The sequence below is a fragment of the Gymnodraco acuticeps genome, unplaced genomic scaffold (assembly GCF_902827175.1).
Source record: "Gymnodraco acuticeps unplaced genomic scaffold, fGymAcu1.1, whole genome shotgun sequence".
Classification (NCBI taxonomy): Eukaryota; Metazoa; Chordata; class Actinopteri; order Perciformes; family Bathydraconidae; genus Gymnodraco; species Gymnodraco acuticeps.
The window spans coordinates 3,006,012-3,024,645 of record NW_022991219.1 but is presented as its reverse complement, the minus strand read 5'-3'; the positions used below and the strand labels follow the sequence as shown (position 1 = coordinate 3,024,645).

Below are 18,634 nucleotides of genomic sequence, written 5' to 3'. Positions count from 1 at the left end.
CCTTTGCCAAAGAAAAAGCTATAACATGACCTAAACCTGTGGCTGGAAAACCTTTAACAATATGAAGGAGCACTATGACATTAATGGATGTAATATTTCAGCTGGGAATAAAAAAAACAAACTTTTTAAAACACTTTTGCATCGCAACTGTCGTTTTATTCAACTTAATCATCGTTCTTACCTAAATAAATCAACATTTCAACAGCCAGTCATGCACACACAGTATACGGTTTTACAATACATGTGATTGGTGAGAACAGTCGTATCTCATAGGAACATTGAGGACAGATTTAATAACATGTTATTCTTAGATTATTGCTTGTTTTCAAACCTCATCCCTTCATCAGAGCCGTCCTTAAAACTGAGTACAAAAAGTGATCATTTACATTTTCTACAACATTTTGAGCATTGTTCAATTTGCTCCTTGTGTCTGCACATTCATTCATTCATGCAAGAGAGAAAGTACAAGTGAATGAGTAAAGAGGCCTCGAGAGAAGCCTGCATATATCTGCTTGTTTGACCCTTCTGTTCATCAATGCTTAGCTGCTTTACTTCAGCATTAAATACGCGTGTTCAAATAATTCTGCTCGGAACATTTTAACCAGTCTCAAGATCTTAAACACCACATGTTTGATGCCTTCCTGTACACTTTTGATAAAGACATTTCAGGAGAAGATGGGTTTTTGGGGTAGATATCCTCAGGACATTGCACCGCTCTGTTTAGGATCCAGGAGCACCGTTCACTCCTTCTGGGGGCTGAAGAACTAGATGAGGTCCACGCAGAAGAGAGAAATCTAGTTCCTAAAGATTTAGATCACATTGTCGAACATGTGCATGGACTGCATGATGCTTTCATCCTGGATGAAGAAACAAGGGGACACAGTTACATTCCTGAGAAAGCTGCAGAGGGATTTGAAATGGTTGGACGCAGCAGACCTTTTGGCATGTGTCCAAGAACTCCTCGATGGTGACCACTCCGTCTTTGTTCTTGTCCATTTTCTGAAAAATAACAAACAGGGAGAGATTTTTCAAAGGGTAACTAAAAGGAAAACAGGAAATCTTTTAGTGTTGCCACCCAGCGGAAACCTTAAAAAGTGAATCCGAAACAACTTAAAGCCTTAATTTGCATTCTTTCTAATGGCCGGCAGGAGGCCACTTCACTGGTTCGAAAATAAGTCTGTTTCTATAGAAGTCTATGAGAAAATGATCCTATCTTCTATTTCATTAATTAACTCAGTAGACTATTTCATTAATTAACTCAGTAGACTATTTCATTAATTAACTCAGTAGACTATTTCATATTAAGATTATTGTGGTCTTAAAGGTGGGGTATGTAATTTTGGAGAAACCAGCTCGAGTGCGCTAGAATTTGAAAATACACAACCGGAAAAAATCTGCCACTTCCTTACAGAGCCCCTCCTCCAACACACACATGACCAATGAGGGCACGAGATAAATTGGTGCAGAAGGCTGACAGGCAGGTAGGCCATCCAGTTACTTTAGCCGGGCCGGCTCAGATGATTGGTCGTGCTTTTTACAGTACTACGGCTTCCACAGATGAACATTTTTTATGTATTTATTGTCAAAGCATTTAATGTATTCATTGCTATCGGGATGTTAAGAGCATTCCATGGAATATAACAAAAAGTGTTTCTGAAATAAATTACATACCCCACCTTTAAGCGTTAGTCTCAAGCCATCTTTAATAGAACATGATTTTTGTAATTTATTGTCTTATTTTTAGTCAAATAGACAATAAAGCAGGTTATGCTTTTTTATGGAGAAGTCCCTCTCACAGCGTTGCTCTGCATTTTGTTGCATAAAATACTTTCCAAGGAGTCGGCTCCTCATTTTTGCCCCATTCGCTACATTTGCTAGCATTAGCTTTATCTGGTAACTTTAGCTGCCCTGCTCCTTCCTGGCTCCACCATCTTTAAACCGCTTTTAAAAAAACAAAAAACAAGATGCAGACCAAAATGCCAGACTAAATTCCTAAAAGCTGTAGACCACAACATGTTGTAGCAGCAGATTATTATGGATTCATTTGTAATGTTTTAGCAGAATAATTCTAGTGAGATGTAAAACACTTTAAAAGCACACTTTTAGTTAAAACCAATGAATTGCAAGTCCAAAATTGAAAAAGCAAATCGAATCAAATACACCTGAATCATTTGGTGTGGTGAACATAATATGTGTTTACCTGGAAGAAGTTGTCAACATGCTCCTTGGAAGCATTTTCCTTCATGCAGGGGTAAGTATACTTCCCCATCATGTCATAGATGGAGCCCATGATGTCTGTCATCTCCTGGACAACAGAAGGGAGGAGAAGAGATGTGAACAAATGAAGCGCCACCCAGAGCTGCCCATAACACGAGACAAAGAGAGAGAGATAGAGGTTCACGTACCTCTCTGGTGATGCAGCCATCTTTGTTGAGGTCGTACAGATTAAAGGCCCAGTTGAGTTTATCGGTGATGGATCCTCTCAAGATGATGGACAGACTGACAATAAAGTCCTACAACAAGAGAAAGAAACCAGAGCTATGATTGAGATCAGAAAGTGATTAGGACATCAGTAGGAGTGATTCAACATATAAATATAGAAGCAGGAGGATCAGGAAAGGGAAATAAGGAAGAGGGATATTGATATATTGGTCTTGGTAAAGAAATATGTTACAGCCATCATCAGAAAAAAACAAATGCTTATAAATATTACACTTCTCTTGGTCTCTGTAAGTTTGTATTTACTGTGGGGTAAAGCCAGTGAATATTCGACAAAAATTACAGTAACCAACCAAAGTTACTAAGTGCTTAACAATAGATGTTGTCTTATCTTAGTCTTTTAAAACGACAGAGTTGTCACTATGGAGCATAAAGGAGGGAAACTCAGAAGTGGAGAAAATGAAGGGGGACTATTGGCTGGACAGTAGAGCGTGAAGGGGGGGGGGGAGACGTCACCTCAAAGCTGACCGATCCATTGTTGTGGGTGTCAAAAGCTTCAAACAGGAAGTGTGCATACATACTTGAATCTAGATGCAAAGAGAAAATAAAGTGAGAAGAGTGATCCAAATAATGCAGTATAAGAGTATGGACTTAAACAGCGATATCATCTGGTGTCGTTTTTAAAAGTCTTTAATAATGAAGCTATAAAGATGCACAATATTTTACATTTAATACCACAAAAATGCTGGTATCTTGGTAAATAGATTGAGAATAAAGCTTACATATATGACATAGATGAGGTTGATAACTATGGAAGGTATTTTCTGCCAATATGATGAAGGGAAAAGCTGACCCTAATAGTCATTATGATATCATATACTATAACTCACTATTTTTGAGAGAATTGACCTTTATTTTGCTATAATAAGTCATTTTTTGAGATTATTTTTTGAAATACAAAGCAGTCTTTACTTTGTTTAAAAGTCTAAGTTTCATCGTTTTTTTCGCTGGCTGAAAAGGGCCTCCATAGCTTCTGACTGACCTCCATGAGGGAAGAACTGGGAGTAGATGCTTTTAAAAGTCTCTTCATTCACCACCCCACTCGGACACTCCTGCCAAATGAAAGAAAGAGATCTGTAAACGGAAAGCACACCGGCTTTCTCATGCACACATCTAATTCAATATCACTCCATAAACTATGGTCAGTAAAAAATAATTAAAAAGTGCACAAATCAAACATTGACTGACGTTTTTGAATCCCCGGTAGAGGACCTGCAACTCTTTCTTGGTGAAGTTGGTCTGCTGTACGAGGCGGTCGATCCTCTCCGGTCGGTAACGCACCGTTGACAGTTCGTCATCATCACTTATGTTACCTTGAGAGATAAATGAAATAGTTACTCCCTAACATGAAATGCCTTGTCGAGACAAAATAGAGAAAGTGCTGAAAATACAGAAAATACAGAAAAGCAATTAAGTAAAAGAGTGTCAAAAGTGTCAGGCAAAATGTTGAATTGAATAAAGTGATAATGGACTGTGTCACTTGCTTTGAGTAATGGAAGAGCTGGAGCCAGAGCGACAGCAGGGCAGAAGTTTGAGGAAGCGCTGCTTTATGGTCTTTTTGTTGGGTTTGGATGGTGGATTACCTGGAAACAACCAATCACAGCACAGATTAGCGGCGGATACAGTGGCCCACATTAGGAACACCATGTTAGATGGATACAACGCTGGCCAAGCTACAAGCAAATACTTTTCATTACTTTTCACCCCAACTTAATGCTCACAAATTAGTTTGCTGACCTGGCTTTGAACCAGTGTGACCCGTCGGATCAAAGTTGTGGGAGAGCGTCCATCATGTGAGGGCTGAGGAAATGACTGGATATACAGAGGTCAGTCAGAGTGTGACCTACATGCTTCAGACAGCCTATATAAGAAGTATTTGTAATCCTTTTTTTTTTAACCAGAAGCTGTCTTTGAATACAGACACCGTATTTAATTGATTTATTCTTTGTTTTTTGTGAGGTGACACTACTCATTTCAAACCTTTATTAACCAGATGAATCCCATTGAGATCAATGCAACAAAAGTTTAAAGGTCCCATATTATACACTTTTTTAACAATACTAGGTCTCAGATATATACAAAACATGTCTCTGGAGTGTTTGGCTGAAATACCAAACAGATCATTGTAGCCTGCCATAAACCCCTCTGTTTCAGCCCTCTTTCAAAAGTGCTGATTCTATATCTGTAGCTTAAATGCAAATTACATGCTACTTGTTAGACGCTTTTATCCAAAGTGACTTACATACTCAATACTGTGGACAATCCCCACAGGAGCAATTTGGGGTGAAGTGTTTTGCCCAGAGACACAACGACATGCTGACTGCAAATTAATTGCCAAACTCCCCACGCCCCACTAAGAGATGATTGTTTTGTTTTTTTAAACTATGGTGCTCTAGGACAGTGCTTCTCAAACTTTTTTCAGTCATGTACCCCCTTTGAAACATTTTCTCAGCCGAGTACCCCCTGACCGACCCCGAACATTTTTGATCGAAAAAGCCTATACAAATAATTCCAATATAGTGGTGTTCCCTCAGTGTGTGATGTATTAACTCCTTCATGCATGCATTACAACAAACTAAGGATATTTTCATTTTATGCATGAAAAAAAATAACATAATGAAAAAAAATGTAAACTGATTTTTCCAAGGAGTTTTTCAACTGAAGTAATATCTGTTTAACAAACCAATGAACACAATTATATATTATGCAAAACTATAAAATACAATACACACATTTGACATGTTTATATGAGGACCCCCTTGGTGGTTCTAGGAATATTTTATATACAATTGTGTTTTCTATTTAACTTATTGTACTAAGATTATTTTTGTAATCATGCATGGTATTTTTTCTATTAACTTTTTTTTATTTTATTTTTTACATTTCACGTACCCCCTGCAGTACCCCAACGTACCCCTAGGGGTCCGCGTACCCCCATTTGAGAATCACTGCTCTAGGAGGAGATTCAGGTGATAAGGTGGGCGGGTGTTACCTTGGTAGCTTATTGGCTAATGGTTACACAAACCCAAAAAACCTTGTGACATCCCAAAGTGGCCAACATCTGATCAGCTCATTGTCAGACAGGTTTTTATATAAATGGATCAGGACAAAAAGAGAGAGAATCTTTTTTCCTCAAACTTTCTGAGTCTCTTTACACAGAGGGGCCACATGTTGATGTATAAAAGTCATGAAAAAGAGGATTTTTCATAATAGGAGACCTTTAAACAAACATTTTGCCACGTCTGGACCTGTATGCAGCCACCAGAGGGCAGTGTTGAACTACAGTCAGATAGAAGTTTTCTAATTTATAAGGCCTCAAAGTCCCAGGAAGGAAGAAGATATACAGACAGGAAACAACTATGTATGGAATGCCATTTCCACCAATGTAATGAAAAAAGAGCATGTTATTATTTTAGGAAAGTTTCTCATTATAAGGTCTTAGAGGTTGTTTTTTTTAATCACAAGGCTACTTTTTTAAGTTTATGTTCTTTGTGTTTTCAATGGTTGGGAACCCTTGCAACCGGATTGAATCTGGAGGCATTGAAGTGCTCTAACGGATGAGCAGCTTCAGTCAAACAGGGGTTTCTGATGGAACAAAGGGCAGCTTCACAGGAGCCACGTGGCACCCAAAATGAGCACACTGAACCGGCCTAACCAGGTGAAAGGCAAATAAACACACCCACAATACATTTAGGAAATATATTTAAATCAAATAAATTCCCATATACAAAACACAGATGAATAAGGCCAAAGCACACACAAGTTTTACTTAACAAAGCAAACTCTACATAGAACCCTTTCAATAACACGCCAACAGCAGTGTTAGGAACTGTGGTGGCTTTCAACTGTATTAGTACCAAATGTAAACTTCAAAATTAAGTAAATAAATGTATAATAAATAGATGTATATTCATAAAACTAAACTCAAAAAGCAACTTTGACAACAGACTAATTTTATTGGAAAATGGTCATCAGCAGGGGTGAAGTATACTCAGATCTTGTAGAAGTACCCGAGTGTAGGAATACTCTGTTACAAGTATAAAACCTGCAATCAGATGTTACTTAACTAAAAGTATAAAAGTAGATTAGCCCATTTTAGAATAATAAATATCATATGTTTTATTATATGCAGCCAGTTTGAATGACTTTGTATACTGCAGGGTAGCTTGTGAATTTACCCCAGGTGGAACTAAAGACTGTGTAAGTGTGATTATATTTCAAGTAGCAAAAGTTTTTTTAAGTATCTCAAAATTGTACTTAAGTACAGCACTTGAATAAATGTACTTAGTTACTTCCCATCTCTGGTCATCAGTAACGTAAAGTAAACAGGGACTACATTGTACGTACAACAGCAGCATTACTACAGGTTGAAACACACTGGAGTGTGAAAACAACAGCTCAACTTCTTTAGTAAGGCAACACAGGGAGACAAAGTGTTGCCCAATGTCATATCAAATATAGCTGAACAATGTCTTCCTACTCCATGATGGTAATCTGCTTCTGTAAATAAGCATGCCTATTGATCAGATTTCATAATGTGGGAACAAACCAGTTGCTGCTCTGCCTTTATGTGTAGGATATGTCAATCCAACTCACAAACACAGCAGCTGCACAACTAGGGAACAACAAACAAAGCCTCACACACACACACACACACACACACACACACACACACACACACACACACACACACACACACACACACACACACACACACACACACACACACACACACAAGTGATGAGGCTGACACAAACAGCCTTTTTTATTTATTCTTCTAAAACTAGAGAGCCATTCTGCAGGACGACAGAAACGACATCAAACCTCCCTGCTGTTTTATGTCTTTCTAGCTGATATATTTAGACGCGACAGGGTGCAGAGCAGATATAAATATACATATTTTCCAAGTTATCAAAAAGCTCTCTTAGGGAAGCTGTTTGATGTTAAGCAATCTGGCAAAAACAGAGCGAACCAGGCATTATTTAAAGAGTTACATAAGATCATAAGCCTCAGCTGGACAAAATGTAACTATGCACTGTCAGCCAATATAAAGGATTGTGTGCATGATGTAACAATATAAGCAAATGCAACATATTTAGTGTATTAAACTCTGTGTGGCAGATTGTAGCAGTAAGAAACATGTCAGTTGTCCCACTTAACAGACTGATCATTGAACGTTACGTCTCCAGGGTCGAACTGATGGGTAACTGAGTTATTTGAGCAGGAGCTGAGATCCTCCATCCCTCCTGGAGACCCTGTGAGTAACAATCCATTTCAACCAATGCAAGCCCTCTGAGGCGGATCGATACGCCATTCCCTGCTGTTATCGACACATTCAAGACACTTTCATCCACCGGTGCAAACTAACTTTAAGTTTGGAGGGAGAAAAGTGAAAGGCACTGAGAGAGTTTAAGGAATGAGTTCAAAGGCTTTGATGAGGAGTCATCCAGTTAAAAGTCGGTTATTGAGTACTTTGGCAGGTTTTCTGTAGGAGACTGGCATAAATCATTGCATTTCAGTTCATGTTGAAGGGAGAATTAATAAGTCAGAGTATTTACAGACTTTCCCAGGCCTCAAACTACTTCCTAAACTAAGGGCTTTCAATAAGGAAAAAAACTCTGTTTGAATATTGAGTTTAGGAGATTTAGTTAATCACAGTATACGGATTAAAGATTCCCAAACTGACATGTGTAAGCACATTGCTCTCAATAACGTACAAATCCACAGTGTAACCACAGCTTGCTGACCTCCATGGCTCTCTAAAACTAAAGTTTAATTTCCTCCCTGACTATTATCTAATAATAACAAGCAAGCATATTTTAGCAGAGAGTTAGTGAATAAGGAAATGTAATAGTAAGTGAATAAGTAATAGTGAATGATTTGTTACCATAAAATAATTAGTGAAAACGTATGACCCGACAGCTGACATTCATGTTATCATGGCCCTAAACCCCACTACATGAACCGTTCTCAGTTTATTCCCAAGGACATGACACCTAGAGTCGGGTCATGAAACAACAATTACAGTAAAATGTTTAGAAACAAAATAAAAATGACATAGTATGGTATGTCGTACTCTTTCCAACGGTAGTCAAATCCACCAGCAACTCAAAAGCTCGGAAAATACCTTGTTTTTTCAACCTGTAGAAGGCCTTTGAGTAAAATACAACAACACCTTGCCAAGTTACGAGGGGGGGGGGGTTAGCAGGGGCAAAGATATAGTCCCACACATGATTTCTTCTTACAACTTAACATTTAGTTTTTAGCAGATAAAAAAACAAGGAAAGCCAGAGCAATGTCCATCTGTCTTTAATGCTAAACTGAGCTGTCTAGTTCACATTTAATATGATATCTACGAGTTGGAAAGAGAGAATATAAGTGAATTTCCCATTATGTTGAGCTATCGCTTTAAATGAAAATATGACATCATGGCCCTTCATCAGCAGCAGTCAGTCAGGGTCACTGTAACATGTGAAGTGTAGAAAGTGATGACTTGATAGATGGAGTGTCTATAATGTATGAACACAGCCAGGAGGAAACAAGCAGCTTTACTGCGGCAGGGCTCAGTCTGTAGGGACTTAAACTAGGAACCCAAGGGTCGCCGGTTCAAGTCCCGACCAATGCAAAATATATGGAGTGGACTGGTGGAGAGGTGCCAGTTCACTTCCTGGGCACTGTCTCCTTAAGCAAAGCACTGAGCCCCCAACTGCCAGACCGACTGGCTGCCTCTCCGCTCTGGACATCTCCAAAAATGCATGTTTGTATTTGTACTTTGTCTGTATAACAAAATAATGCATGTGCACCTACTTGTACAGTGTGTCTGAGTAAATAAAGGTTCATCTTCTTCTCACAGCACAGCCACTACACATAAACACACTCACTGCTCAGTTTAATGTATGCAGCTGATAAATCATTCAAATGTATTTTTGACAGCCTTTCTCCAGCATGAGTATTTGTTGTTGCTTCCTTCATCCATAGATTTGACATGACTGTTGGATGCTTATTGTACAGATCAAATAGATACAAACAGCAAATTCTGCAGTTACACAGTTTTGTGTCTCAGGTTGTTGATCACCACAGCCCCCCTGCGCTTCCCTCCATTATAAAAAGGCGTGTTTGTGTGAACTAAAGCCTCACTGTTTGTGCACCTGTTCACTGTTTGGTTAACCTGCTGCTGAATGAATATCTCACTGGCTACAAACATCAGCCAATAAATACAGCTGTAGGCCATCTGTGCATTTTAAACAGTGGTTAAGGAAGATCCTGCAAGGGGAACAGAGTTGTGCCACTCTATAGATTTTGTATATGTTTATTTTTAAAGGATTATACTTTTTTGGAATGTGTCACAAGACAGATCAAATCAAGTGAAAAAAGAGACTAACGGTGTGATGCTTAATCCCTAAATAGACTTGTCTTTGCAAAGCACTCATGAGGAAAATAAAATACTGAATAGTCTGACGAACAGAGAAGCCTCACTGATCCAATTATACTATAATCACACACAAACACACACACGCACACACACACACGCACACACGCACACGCACACGCACACACACACACACACACACACACACACACACACACACACACACACACACTAGTCAAAAGTCTATATTAGAATACAAGTGAAAACATTGTTTAGGTCTTATCTACATTTTTCTTCATGACTAAGACACGGGTGAAGACAGGTTTGTAAAGATTTTTTTTTTTTTTTAAAGAAGACACAGGTGAAGATTTGGATGGTGATTATTTGAGAGTTTGTTGTTGTAATAATCTTTTGGGACACAAGGGTTTGGAGTATGCCACCACTTTACGTCTTTAACGGACTGAAAGCAATCCTGTTTTCTTCAATGTGAGCTTTGACGTTCAAAGGATACGTTTTGCCGGATGATGCTTTTTCTTTTTCAGTCATTTTCCCATGTGTTTGCTGTTGTAATAATCCAGGGCCGTATTCATGGAGTCAACATTGGGGGGGACCAAAAATTCAATACAAATTTGAATACTAATTTCCTGCCATTCTAAAGGAAAATACATAAAAAATCACTAACACATTGGATACTTTAAAACCTGTTAAACCCCATGCCCCTGCCCGTGGGGGCAAAACACAACAATAGTCACAAAACTGTGTCTCAGGCATGGGTGTAGGAAGCATCCTCAATGTGGGTGGGACAATTTGACGGGGGATGTAGGCGGGCGGGGGACCTAAACCCCTCTAGGGGGGTCCGGGGGCATGCTCCCCCGGGAAGATTTTTTTTTTTTTAAATGTTGAAGTTAAAAGCATCAATCTGGTGCACTTTGAGAGCACCATTAGGGACTAAATCTATGGATACATCTCAACAACACCCATGTGAAACAGAACTGAATAGATTTACTTTTTCTTTATGCATATTTTACAAATCACTCCCTTTTTAAACTGTAGTATGAGTTGGAATGATGTCATACCTGTTATTCTGTTATTCTCTTATTTTGTATAACTATAATGATCATATAAAAGATGTGCCTTGGAAATACTTGTTTTGCATCAATCTTGATTCGGGTACTTATTATATGTTATAGTTTGGATTCCTAAAGCTTTTAGTCTACTATCCCATCATTCAAGGGTGGTTTTCACAATAAGTAATGGTTTATTTTTTGCACGGACACTATCATTATACATTTTTTACTTTAAAAACACCTATATTGATTCTGACTTTTTCTACATCCAACTCACAGGTTTATCATTGCTTTGAGAAAAAAGATTATTCATTTAACCATTTTTAGAAGTGAAGATATAGTCAATTGTTCTGGGAATGTCATTTTCAAACCTGAGACCTGAAAAACAAGCTTGGGGCTTAACTGGTTAAAATGTTTTACCATAATGTCTAATTGTGCATTGTATTACATCGCCCTATTTTATCTAGTTTAGCTTTTCTTGTTTTGTTGTTTGTAATGGCAGAGATTAGGGATGAATAAAGTACAACTATAACCATAATCACATTAAAGCATTTCAATCCATAGAAAGGTATGTGCCACGTAATTTCAGTAGAAACAGGAACACTTTATTGCCCTTTTGTTTTACAGCCACGACTCGCACTAGCTGCTTGCCGCTCATTCAAAATCAAAAAGACCCCCAACTTCCTCCCAGACACCCGCCCAAAAAGCCCAACCCTCAAGTAAAGGACCCAAAAGCCTTTTTGCGCTTATCGTTGGCACTGATAAAAGACTGGCATATTCCTTCAAGGTCCAGTCTGTCCAGTTTCTTCTGGTGCACATGACATATGGCCACATTATTCAGCCTCGTTTGACTCATCGATTATGTCTTAAGCCTCTTTAGGGCACTAAAACTCCTCTCAGCCTCTGCAGAAGAGGCAGGGACGACCAACAGAAGCCTTACTAAAGCTTCCACCTGACCGAAGAGACCTCTCACCTCTGGCACCATTTCCCGAATAATGCTAGCATTAACATCTGAGCTTGAGCTCCATGTCACCAGCGCACACTCTCCCTGTCTGGTCGCCATGCTCACATTCTCTCTCTCTCTCCCTCTCTCTCTTTACTCTGAACACACCAGAGTGAACATGGAAGAAATATCAGTAAACTATTGACTAGAAAGACTGTTGATACACATTATACATATGGGGGGACACAGGAGTCTGTACATTAACATTAGACTGCTATGTTGTCATTATTCTGTCTTAACCATCAATATAGCTCCTTTCTGACTTACCTCCATGTCACCAGCGCACACTCTCCCTGTCTGGTCGCCATGCTCACATTCTCTCTCTCCCTCTCTCTCTTTACTCTGAACACACCAGAGTGAACATGGAAGAAATATTATCAGTAAACAAGCTATCTGACTGGTAACAATACTCACTTTCTCACTGCTCTTAACTTACTTTTTTTCTTTTCTGAGGCTGCCCAAAAAACTGTCTAATGTCACTGCCACCCTTCCTCTTGCTCATGCTTAAAGCTTGACCTCGGCGATCTGCAGTTGCTGATGTGATGAATACGGGTCAGCAGCGCTGGATATAAGATAATTAAACATGTTTATTAGCAATTCTGAGCGTTCTAAACCCAGCACAAGCTATGATGCACACTGCAAACCTCCTGCGTGTGAGTATCTTTTAAATGCTTCTGACGATTATGAAATACTATTTCATAATAATTGTTGAGTATTTATTATTTAATTAATTCTGGCACCTTTGGTATTCCATAGATGTCACACATCACAGTTTTAAATCTTTCCACACCCTACAAATTACAAAATAAAATAGAAATAATCCACATGAATAAATATCTATTGGATTACATCCAAAACGACACCGTCATTTTCCACATAGCTGACCCTAGCCCGCCAAACCCTGGCTAACAACTGAAACCAGCTAGCCCACAGCTAGTTAGCTACTATTCCTGAAAAGTTCGGTTTTAACATCAGAACTACAAGTTACTTACACAAAGAAGCTAAACCGGAGGGTTCATTAACATTAACATTACGAAATAAAATAATATAGATTACTTTAGGGCTAACTAGAAAAGATACCAGAACTGATGGAGGGCAAATTAAAACATGACTGACCTGCTTGGAGCATCAAGCTAACTGAAGGTGGACTCAGACGTGCAACAGCGAAATACACTCCCGGGTACAAAATAAGGAACCAATTTACATATGAAAAGAAATATCATTTTGGTGAAGTTCACAATAACAGAAATATAGATTTTCAAGTATACAAATAACCAAAATAAAGAAGTCATAGAATAGCAATTTTATTTTAATTAAAAAATTAAAAAATTAAAACTTAAAACTTTTTTTTTGGTGCTATTTATTATTTATACATTTTGAGTGTATCTGAATATTGGGGGGGATGTCCCCCCCCCAATGTATATGGTGAATACGGCCCTGTAATAATCTTTCCGGCAGCCAGGGGCACAACCTTTCCATGTTCTAGAATCTAGTAGGACTAAAAGTGGCACCGATAATAATAAGTTTCTAGCAAAAAGAAGTTATTACCATCATTTAATGTATAGGTGACTTATACACAATATATATGTATTTTGTGTTTAGTGTGCACGGAGATCTTGAAACCCACCTTGAAGAAAACATGAATACGCTTAGTCGTATTTAGAATAGCTGCCTCTTGTGGCCAAATTGTGTATTACAACAACAAACCATTACGTACAAAGATTAACCTGCCATCACTTTTTAAGCAACTTTTAGACTCATAAGCAGAGCAGTAAAAACATTTAACCTCACACTTAGAAATGGATTAGCAACACATTTTTTTTTAAATCACTTGCTTTTATTTTTATTTGAGTAACGGCATTTTCCACTTCAATATTAACTGTCAAGACAGTGCATTTGCTTATTCTGTCTCAGTCTAGCAAGCTATTTTCAGTTTATGTCTTTTTTCATGTTAAATAAGTTATTTCCCAGAATCTTATCAAAAGTACTTATTAGGTAAACACAATATTTCAAGTGGGAATTTTGCAGGAGAAACTCAGCTTTATAGATCCGTCAATGAAAATGATTAGTGTTAAATAATAATAATCAAATAATTTGTTATTTTAGTCGAGGACAACCCTACTTTTTAGAGCATATGTTGGTCATGTCAAAAAGAAGATGCGTATTTGTGATAGGGCTGTTAAATATGATCATTTTCATTAAATCGATCTGTTTAATATTTTTTACAATTTATTAATCGTTAAAGCTATTAAATATCAGAAAAAAATGGAAATTCCAATCACAGCTTTCACAGAACCCAATGATATTGACCTACAGTTAAAGCAATAATACAAAGTTCATATTACACAATAATTCAACAATGATGGCTGTTTTTTGTTTTTATCTTTGTTTTCCAGGGCAGCAGGAAAGCAGTTTCCAAGATAGTTTTTAAAGAGGACAAAGACTGATACCTGTGAGCGGGTCGTAAGATCTGTCCAGCTCTCTGGAGTCAGACAAACTCTGGTCCTGACTCCTGGATTTCATGTTTGTTGTTTGTGTCACTTCTTCCCGGAGCCCCGCGCTCAGCCTGCGGGACACGGCGCGCGCGTCGGAGCCGCAGCTCGTCTATGAATTCACTCCCGTTTGCATATCACTTTCTGCAAGAACCAGCCTTTGTGCGTGATGCAAACTGGTCTCAGATAAATGGAGGACAGAAAAGTGTAGAAAAGATCCGTGCAAAAGGAATAATGTTCTCCATCCAAACTCTCCTGAGCAAACGCGCGCTCTTCAAGGTCACTAAAAGGCTTCTTCAGGCTAAAGTGTTACATGTAAGGTTGGTTTACAGCAGAAATACGATGATTTAACTTTTATGAAAGTCCAAACATCCAGGAGAAATAACTAAGAGTCCGTTTGTCCGCCGGAGCATCTGCATGTGTCAGAGCTGAGAGGAAGAGGAAGAGTGAGAGAGATAAACAGCTGGGAGGAAGAGAGTGATGAAGAGAGAGGGAGTGTTCAGACAGACAGACAGACAGACAGACAGACAGACAGACAGACAGACAGACAGACAGACAGACAGACAGACAGACAGACAGACAGACAGACAGACAGACAGACAGACAGACAGACAGACAGTATATCTGCTGATCTGTTCTCCCTGATGGACGCTCTCACCTTGGCTCTGCAGGAAGGAGTAATACCTGCGGATCGATACCGTGTCAGCTGCACGTCCTTGGGCTGCTTAAAGAGGGACTCACTCACATTTCAGGTAAATCCAATTACCAAGGTCGCGATTCAAGGTAAAAAGAAACATAGAAAGAGTGGAAGCCCATTACACTGAGAGAAACAAATCCCCTGTAAATCATTATAATAATTATATTGCATTATTATGACTTACTTTCTCATCTGACTAACTAATCGAAATGATGGGATATTAAGCCAAAATAATGAGGTATCAAATAAAAACAATGAGGTATTAACTCAACATAATGAGATAGTAAATCCAAATAATGAGATACTGTATAGGTCATGATAATGAGACATCAATTCCAAATAATAAGGTATATGAGATACAAAGTCAAAATGAATAGAACATTATAATTGTCTCAAAATATGGAGAAAGCTTTTCATAATTTTGTGATGCTAAGTCATTATTTGGAGATGGTTCCTCTTTATAATGATAAACCGGATATACAGTATATAACTTAGTACTGGGCAACGATTCCAATGTTTAATTGCGATTAATCGCATGATTTTTGCAATGAATCGTGATTAATCAAATTGTTATGCGCAAAATTCAAAAGTAGTGTATTGCACTTTTAAGTACTGCTATGAACATTTGGTTTGTAAACACTTTTTAAAAAAGTGCTTTTTAACAGCAGTATTCACTTTACACAGTATCAGTCAACATTTATAAATCTCAATTTAAACATGAATTAATGTAATCAAATCAAATATAAAACCAAATCTATTTGCCACTGCCAAGGCATTAACGTTTTATCTAGTTTGTTATAGAAAATGTCCATGTAATATTAATTTAAAAAACGGTTAATAATTGTAATAAAAAATTGTAAGCTTAGTTCATTAATCCGTCAACGCGATTATACCACGTTAACTTGCCCAGCCCTAATATATATATTTAAATAAAATATTTTTGGGGCGGTAACAGGCTAACATAATGATCAAACAGCATAGTGGAGACTGATGAGGCTGAGCTGATTTATGGAATAAACTTTGAGATTTCCACAAGCTGTGTTTCCCATCATATAATTCTATTTTAAAATGTTAAGCCTTTTGGGACATCATCAAGGTTTAAAACAAGGGTGTGATTCAGTAGTTGTTCACCAAAGATTATTAGGGCCAGGGAAGGGGAAAAACAAGACAATATGTCACGAAAAAGTAAAACGTTCATTATAGTTCAAGGCATAAACCAGAACCGGTCTTTTTATTTTTTTATTTCATGAACAAAATAAAATAAAACTTCTAGCAGTAGTGCATATACTGTAAATTGACATTCAGATTTGATTCAGTTTACTTTTTTTGGAATACCAAAATAAATAAATACAAAAGTAAATGTATTTGTTTTTTTACCATTATGCCTGGCCCTAATACTCTTCCGTAGATTTTTTATGTAGTTTCATGCAGTCGGGTTGGATAGACCTAAATACTGGCTTTTAAAATCCAAAAGATATATTTCAAATTACTATCTGACCTCACGGAGGCTTATACAATAGCCCTCATAGACAGGAGAGGGGTAACTCTGTACCTGAGGTCTCTGTGGTTTCATGTATAATCATGGTCGCTGAAGATTGGGAATATTCTCGGAAAATGTTATTAAGGGAAGTAATCTCCTGCGATTAAAATGTCGGGGGCTTGACCGATTTGAACCTGTACTCCCAAAGTATAAAGTTATTGTTGGTGGCTTTAGGGCCGCCAAAAGATGCATCACTTCTGAGTCAGGAGCATCTCACTTTCTGTATATTATTCTGTGGATTAATGATGTAAATGAATGCGCTCCTGTTGGGGGAATAACCTTGAGAGGTATTCAGGTAATAGGTTCCATTGGACCTGGAATCCATGATGACTGGTATTGATTTGTTTAATGTACTTGCTACTTTATGTTATTTGCTTTTAATCTCTATATCTTATTATGTGCTGTGGGAGTTTTATATTAGAGGACATGTGTATGGGAAAGAAACGTGATGTGTATAGCTGTGATAAATGCAGGATACTGGTTGTATTCCTACAAAATAAATCATATTTATGTTAATCATATTTTATGTAATTGTCTTTCTTCAGAACCACTTTAGTTATATTGCCCGTATAAAATGGAACACTTCTAGGAGATGAAATATCCTAGTACCCCATTTAATACTGAAATCACTCTGTCCGAACGGTTCTATTTTTAGACAACGACAGGAGATATGTGCATCTGTATGGCCACATTGCCTCCAGCATGTTTGTTTTTTATTTTAGGCAGATTAAAGAAAAACATTTGTGGATGTGCTATGATGCCTTTCTTCCTCTGAAGTTGTGACGTTTGATACACTTTTCACCTATATTTTAGAGGAATTGTAATTTCCTTTAAACTAAGATCAAGTTTTATAGCTTAATTTTTTTTAATTTTTCAATCTACGAGATGTTTTCCTACGTTTGTCATGAAAAATCATGTCTCAGGAATGTAGGGTTTGGGGATTATGGTAGGTTTAAAAGAAAATATGAAGGCAAAATTAAATCTGTCCTCCGCTGTGACATCACGCACTCTAAAATCTAAAGAAGGCCTCTTTACCAAGGTCTGAACAATGTTTAATATCTCTAAAAGTAAGAATCAGATTTAAAAGTTGTGTTACACGAATAATGTCAGAAAGATGTGTAACATTTTAAAGTTGGAATGAGGTTTCTGAGTGAAAGTATGAATGAACAGTTAGCAGTTGAAGAAGGAGCAGTTAGCAGTTGAAGTTGCATGAAGATTGTTGAAGTCTGAAGAGTTTCTCCATTGACTTCCATGTTAAAAATGTGATGAATTATGGGATGTATCTCTGGAATTATGAAAGTTATGAATGATAAAAGTAATAGCCATCGATTCCCGACCGAGCTGAATGTTTTGACGTTTGAACGGAGTTTCTGCGATGTTCAATTTGGGAGAAGAAGAGGCGCAAAATAACCCGGCGGAATAATAAAGAATTCCGTGCGTAGCATAACAGATAGTTGGAATGCTGTGTCACTCAGCATTCCCACTAAATTAGGTGTAACACAACCCAACACTATTGGTTTGCTTGCCTTTAAAGTAAACTATCAAACCATCACGTAGAGACATGTAATGGGAAAATAAAAATAACCCCTTTTCCCAAGAAAAGTTCAATGATGCTTTTTGTGGGATAAACATGTGGTGAAGCTTCCTTAAAGACAGACGGGAGGCGGGTGAGGGATTATATGTTCCCCGTCAGAAGACTGATGGAGAGGAGAGAACATATCTATCTCCGGAAAAGAGCGGGACAAACCAAAACCAAAGACAGACCACAGACAGAGGCTTTGTGAAGTACAAAAAGAATAAAAAGATGGATAGTGGTGAAACTGAAAATAAGGAAGAATCCTCAAAAGAAGAAGACAGAGGGAAAACCGTGGAGATGTATTTGAATATATATTCCTCGCCTCGGGACGGTTAAACCATGCAGGATTGATGGTGTTTATCTCCCATGGGGGTTTACACAGAAGTGTAGC

The 18,634-nt window shown here is 37.9% G+C and overlaps 1 protein-coding gene across 2 annotated transcripts; it reads right to left on the bottom strand.

Moving 5' to 3' along the window:
• Positions 1–180: 180 nt before the first annotated feature.
• On the bottom strand, positions 181–14,716 carry kcnip2 (Kv channel interacting protein 2). 2 transcript variants are annotated; one of them, XM_034239256.1, is made up of 9 exons: positions 14,389–14,716; positions 3,984–4,082; positions 3,688–3,812; positions 3,482–3,551; positions 2,956–3,026; positions 2,406–2,513; positions 2,201–2,305; positions 937–999; positions 181–857 (listed from the first exon to the last, which is right to left on the bottom strand). In XM_034239256.1, exons 1-9 carry the CDS (start codon positions 14,459–14,461, stop codon positions 810–812), a joined length of 762 nt encoding a protein of 253 aa, XP_034095147.1. In that variant the 5' UTR covers positions 14,462–14,716; the 3' UTR covers positions 181–809. The 2 variants fall into 2 exon arrangements, with proteins under 2 accessions (XP_034095147.1, XP_034095148.1); XM_034239257.1 differs by having other exon boundaries at positions 3,688–3,836; positions 4,008–4,082.
• Between the last annotated feature and the right edge of the window lie 3,918 nt (positions 14,717–18,634).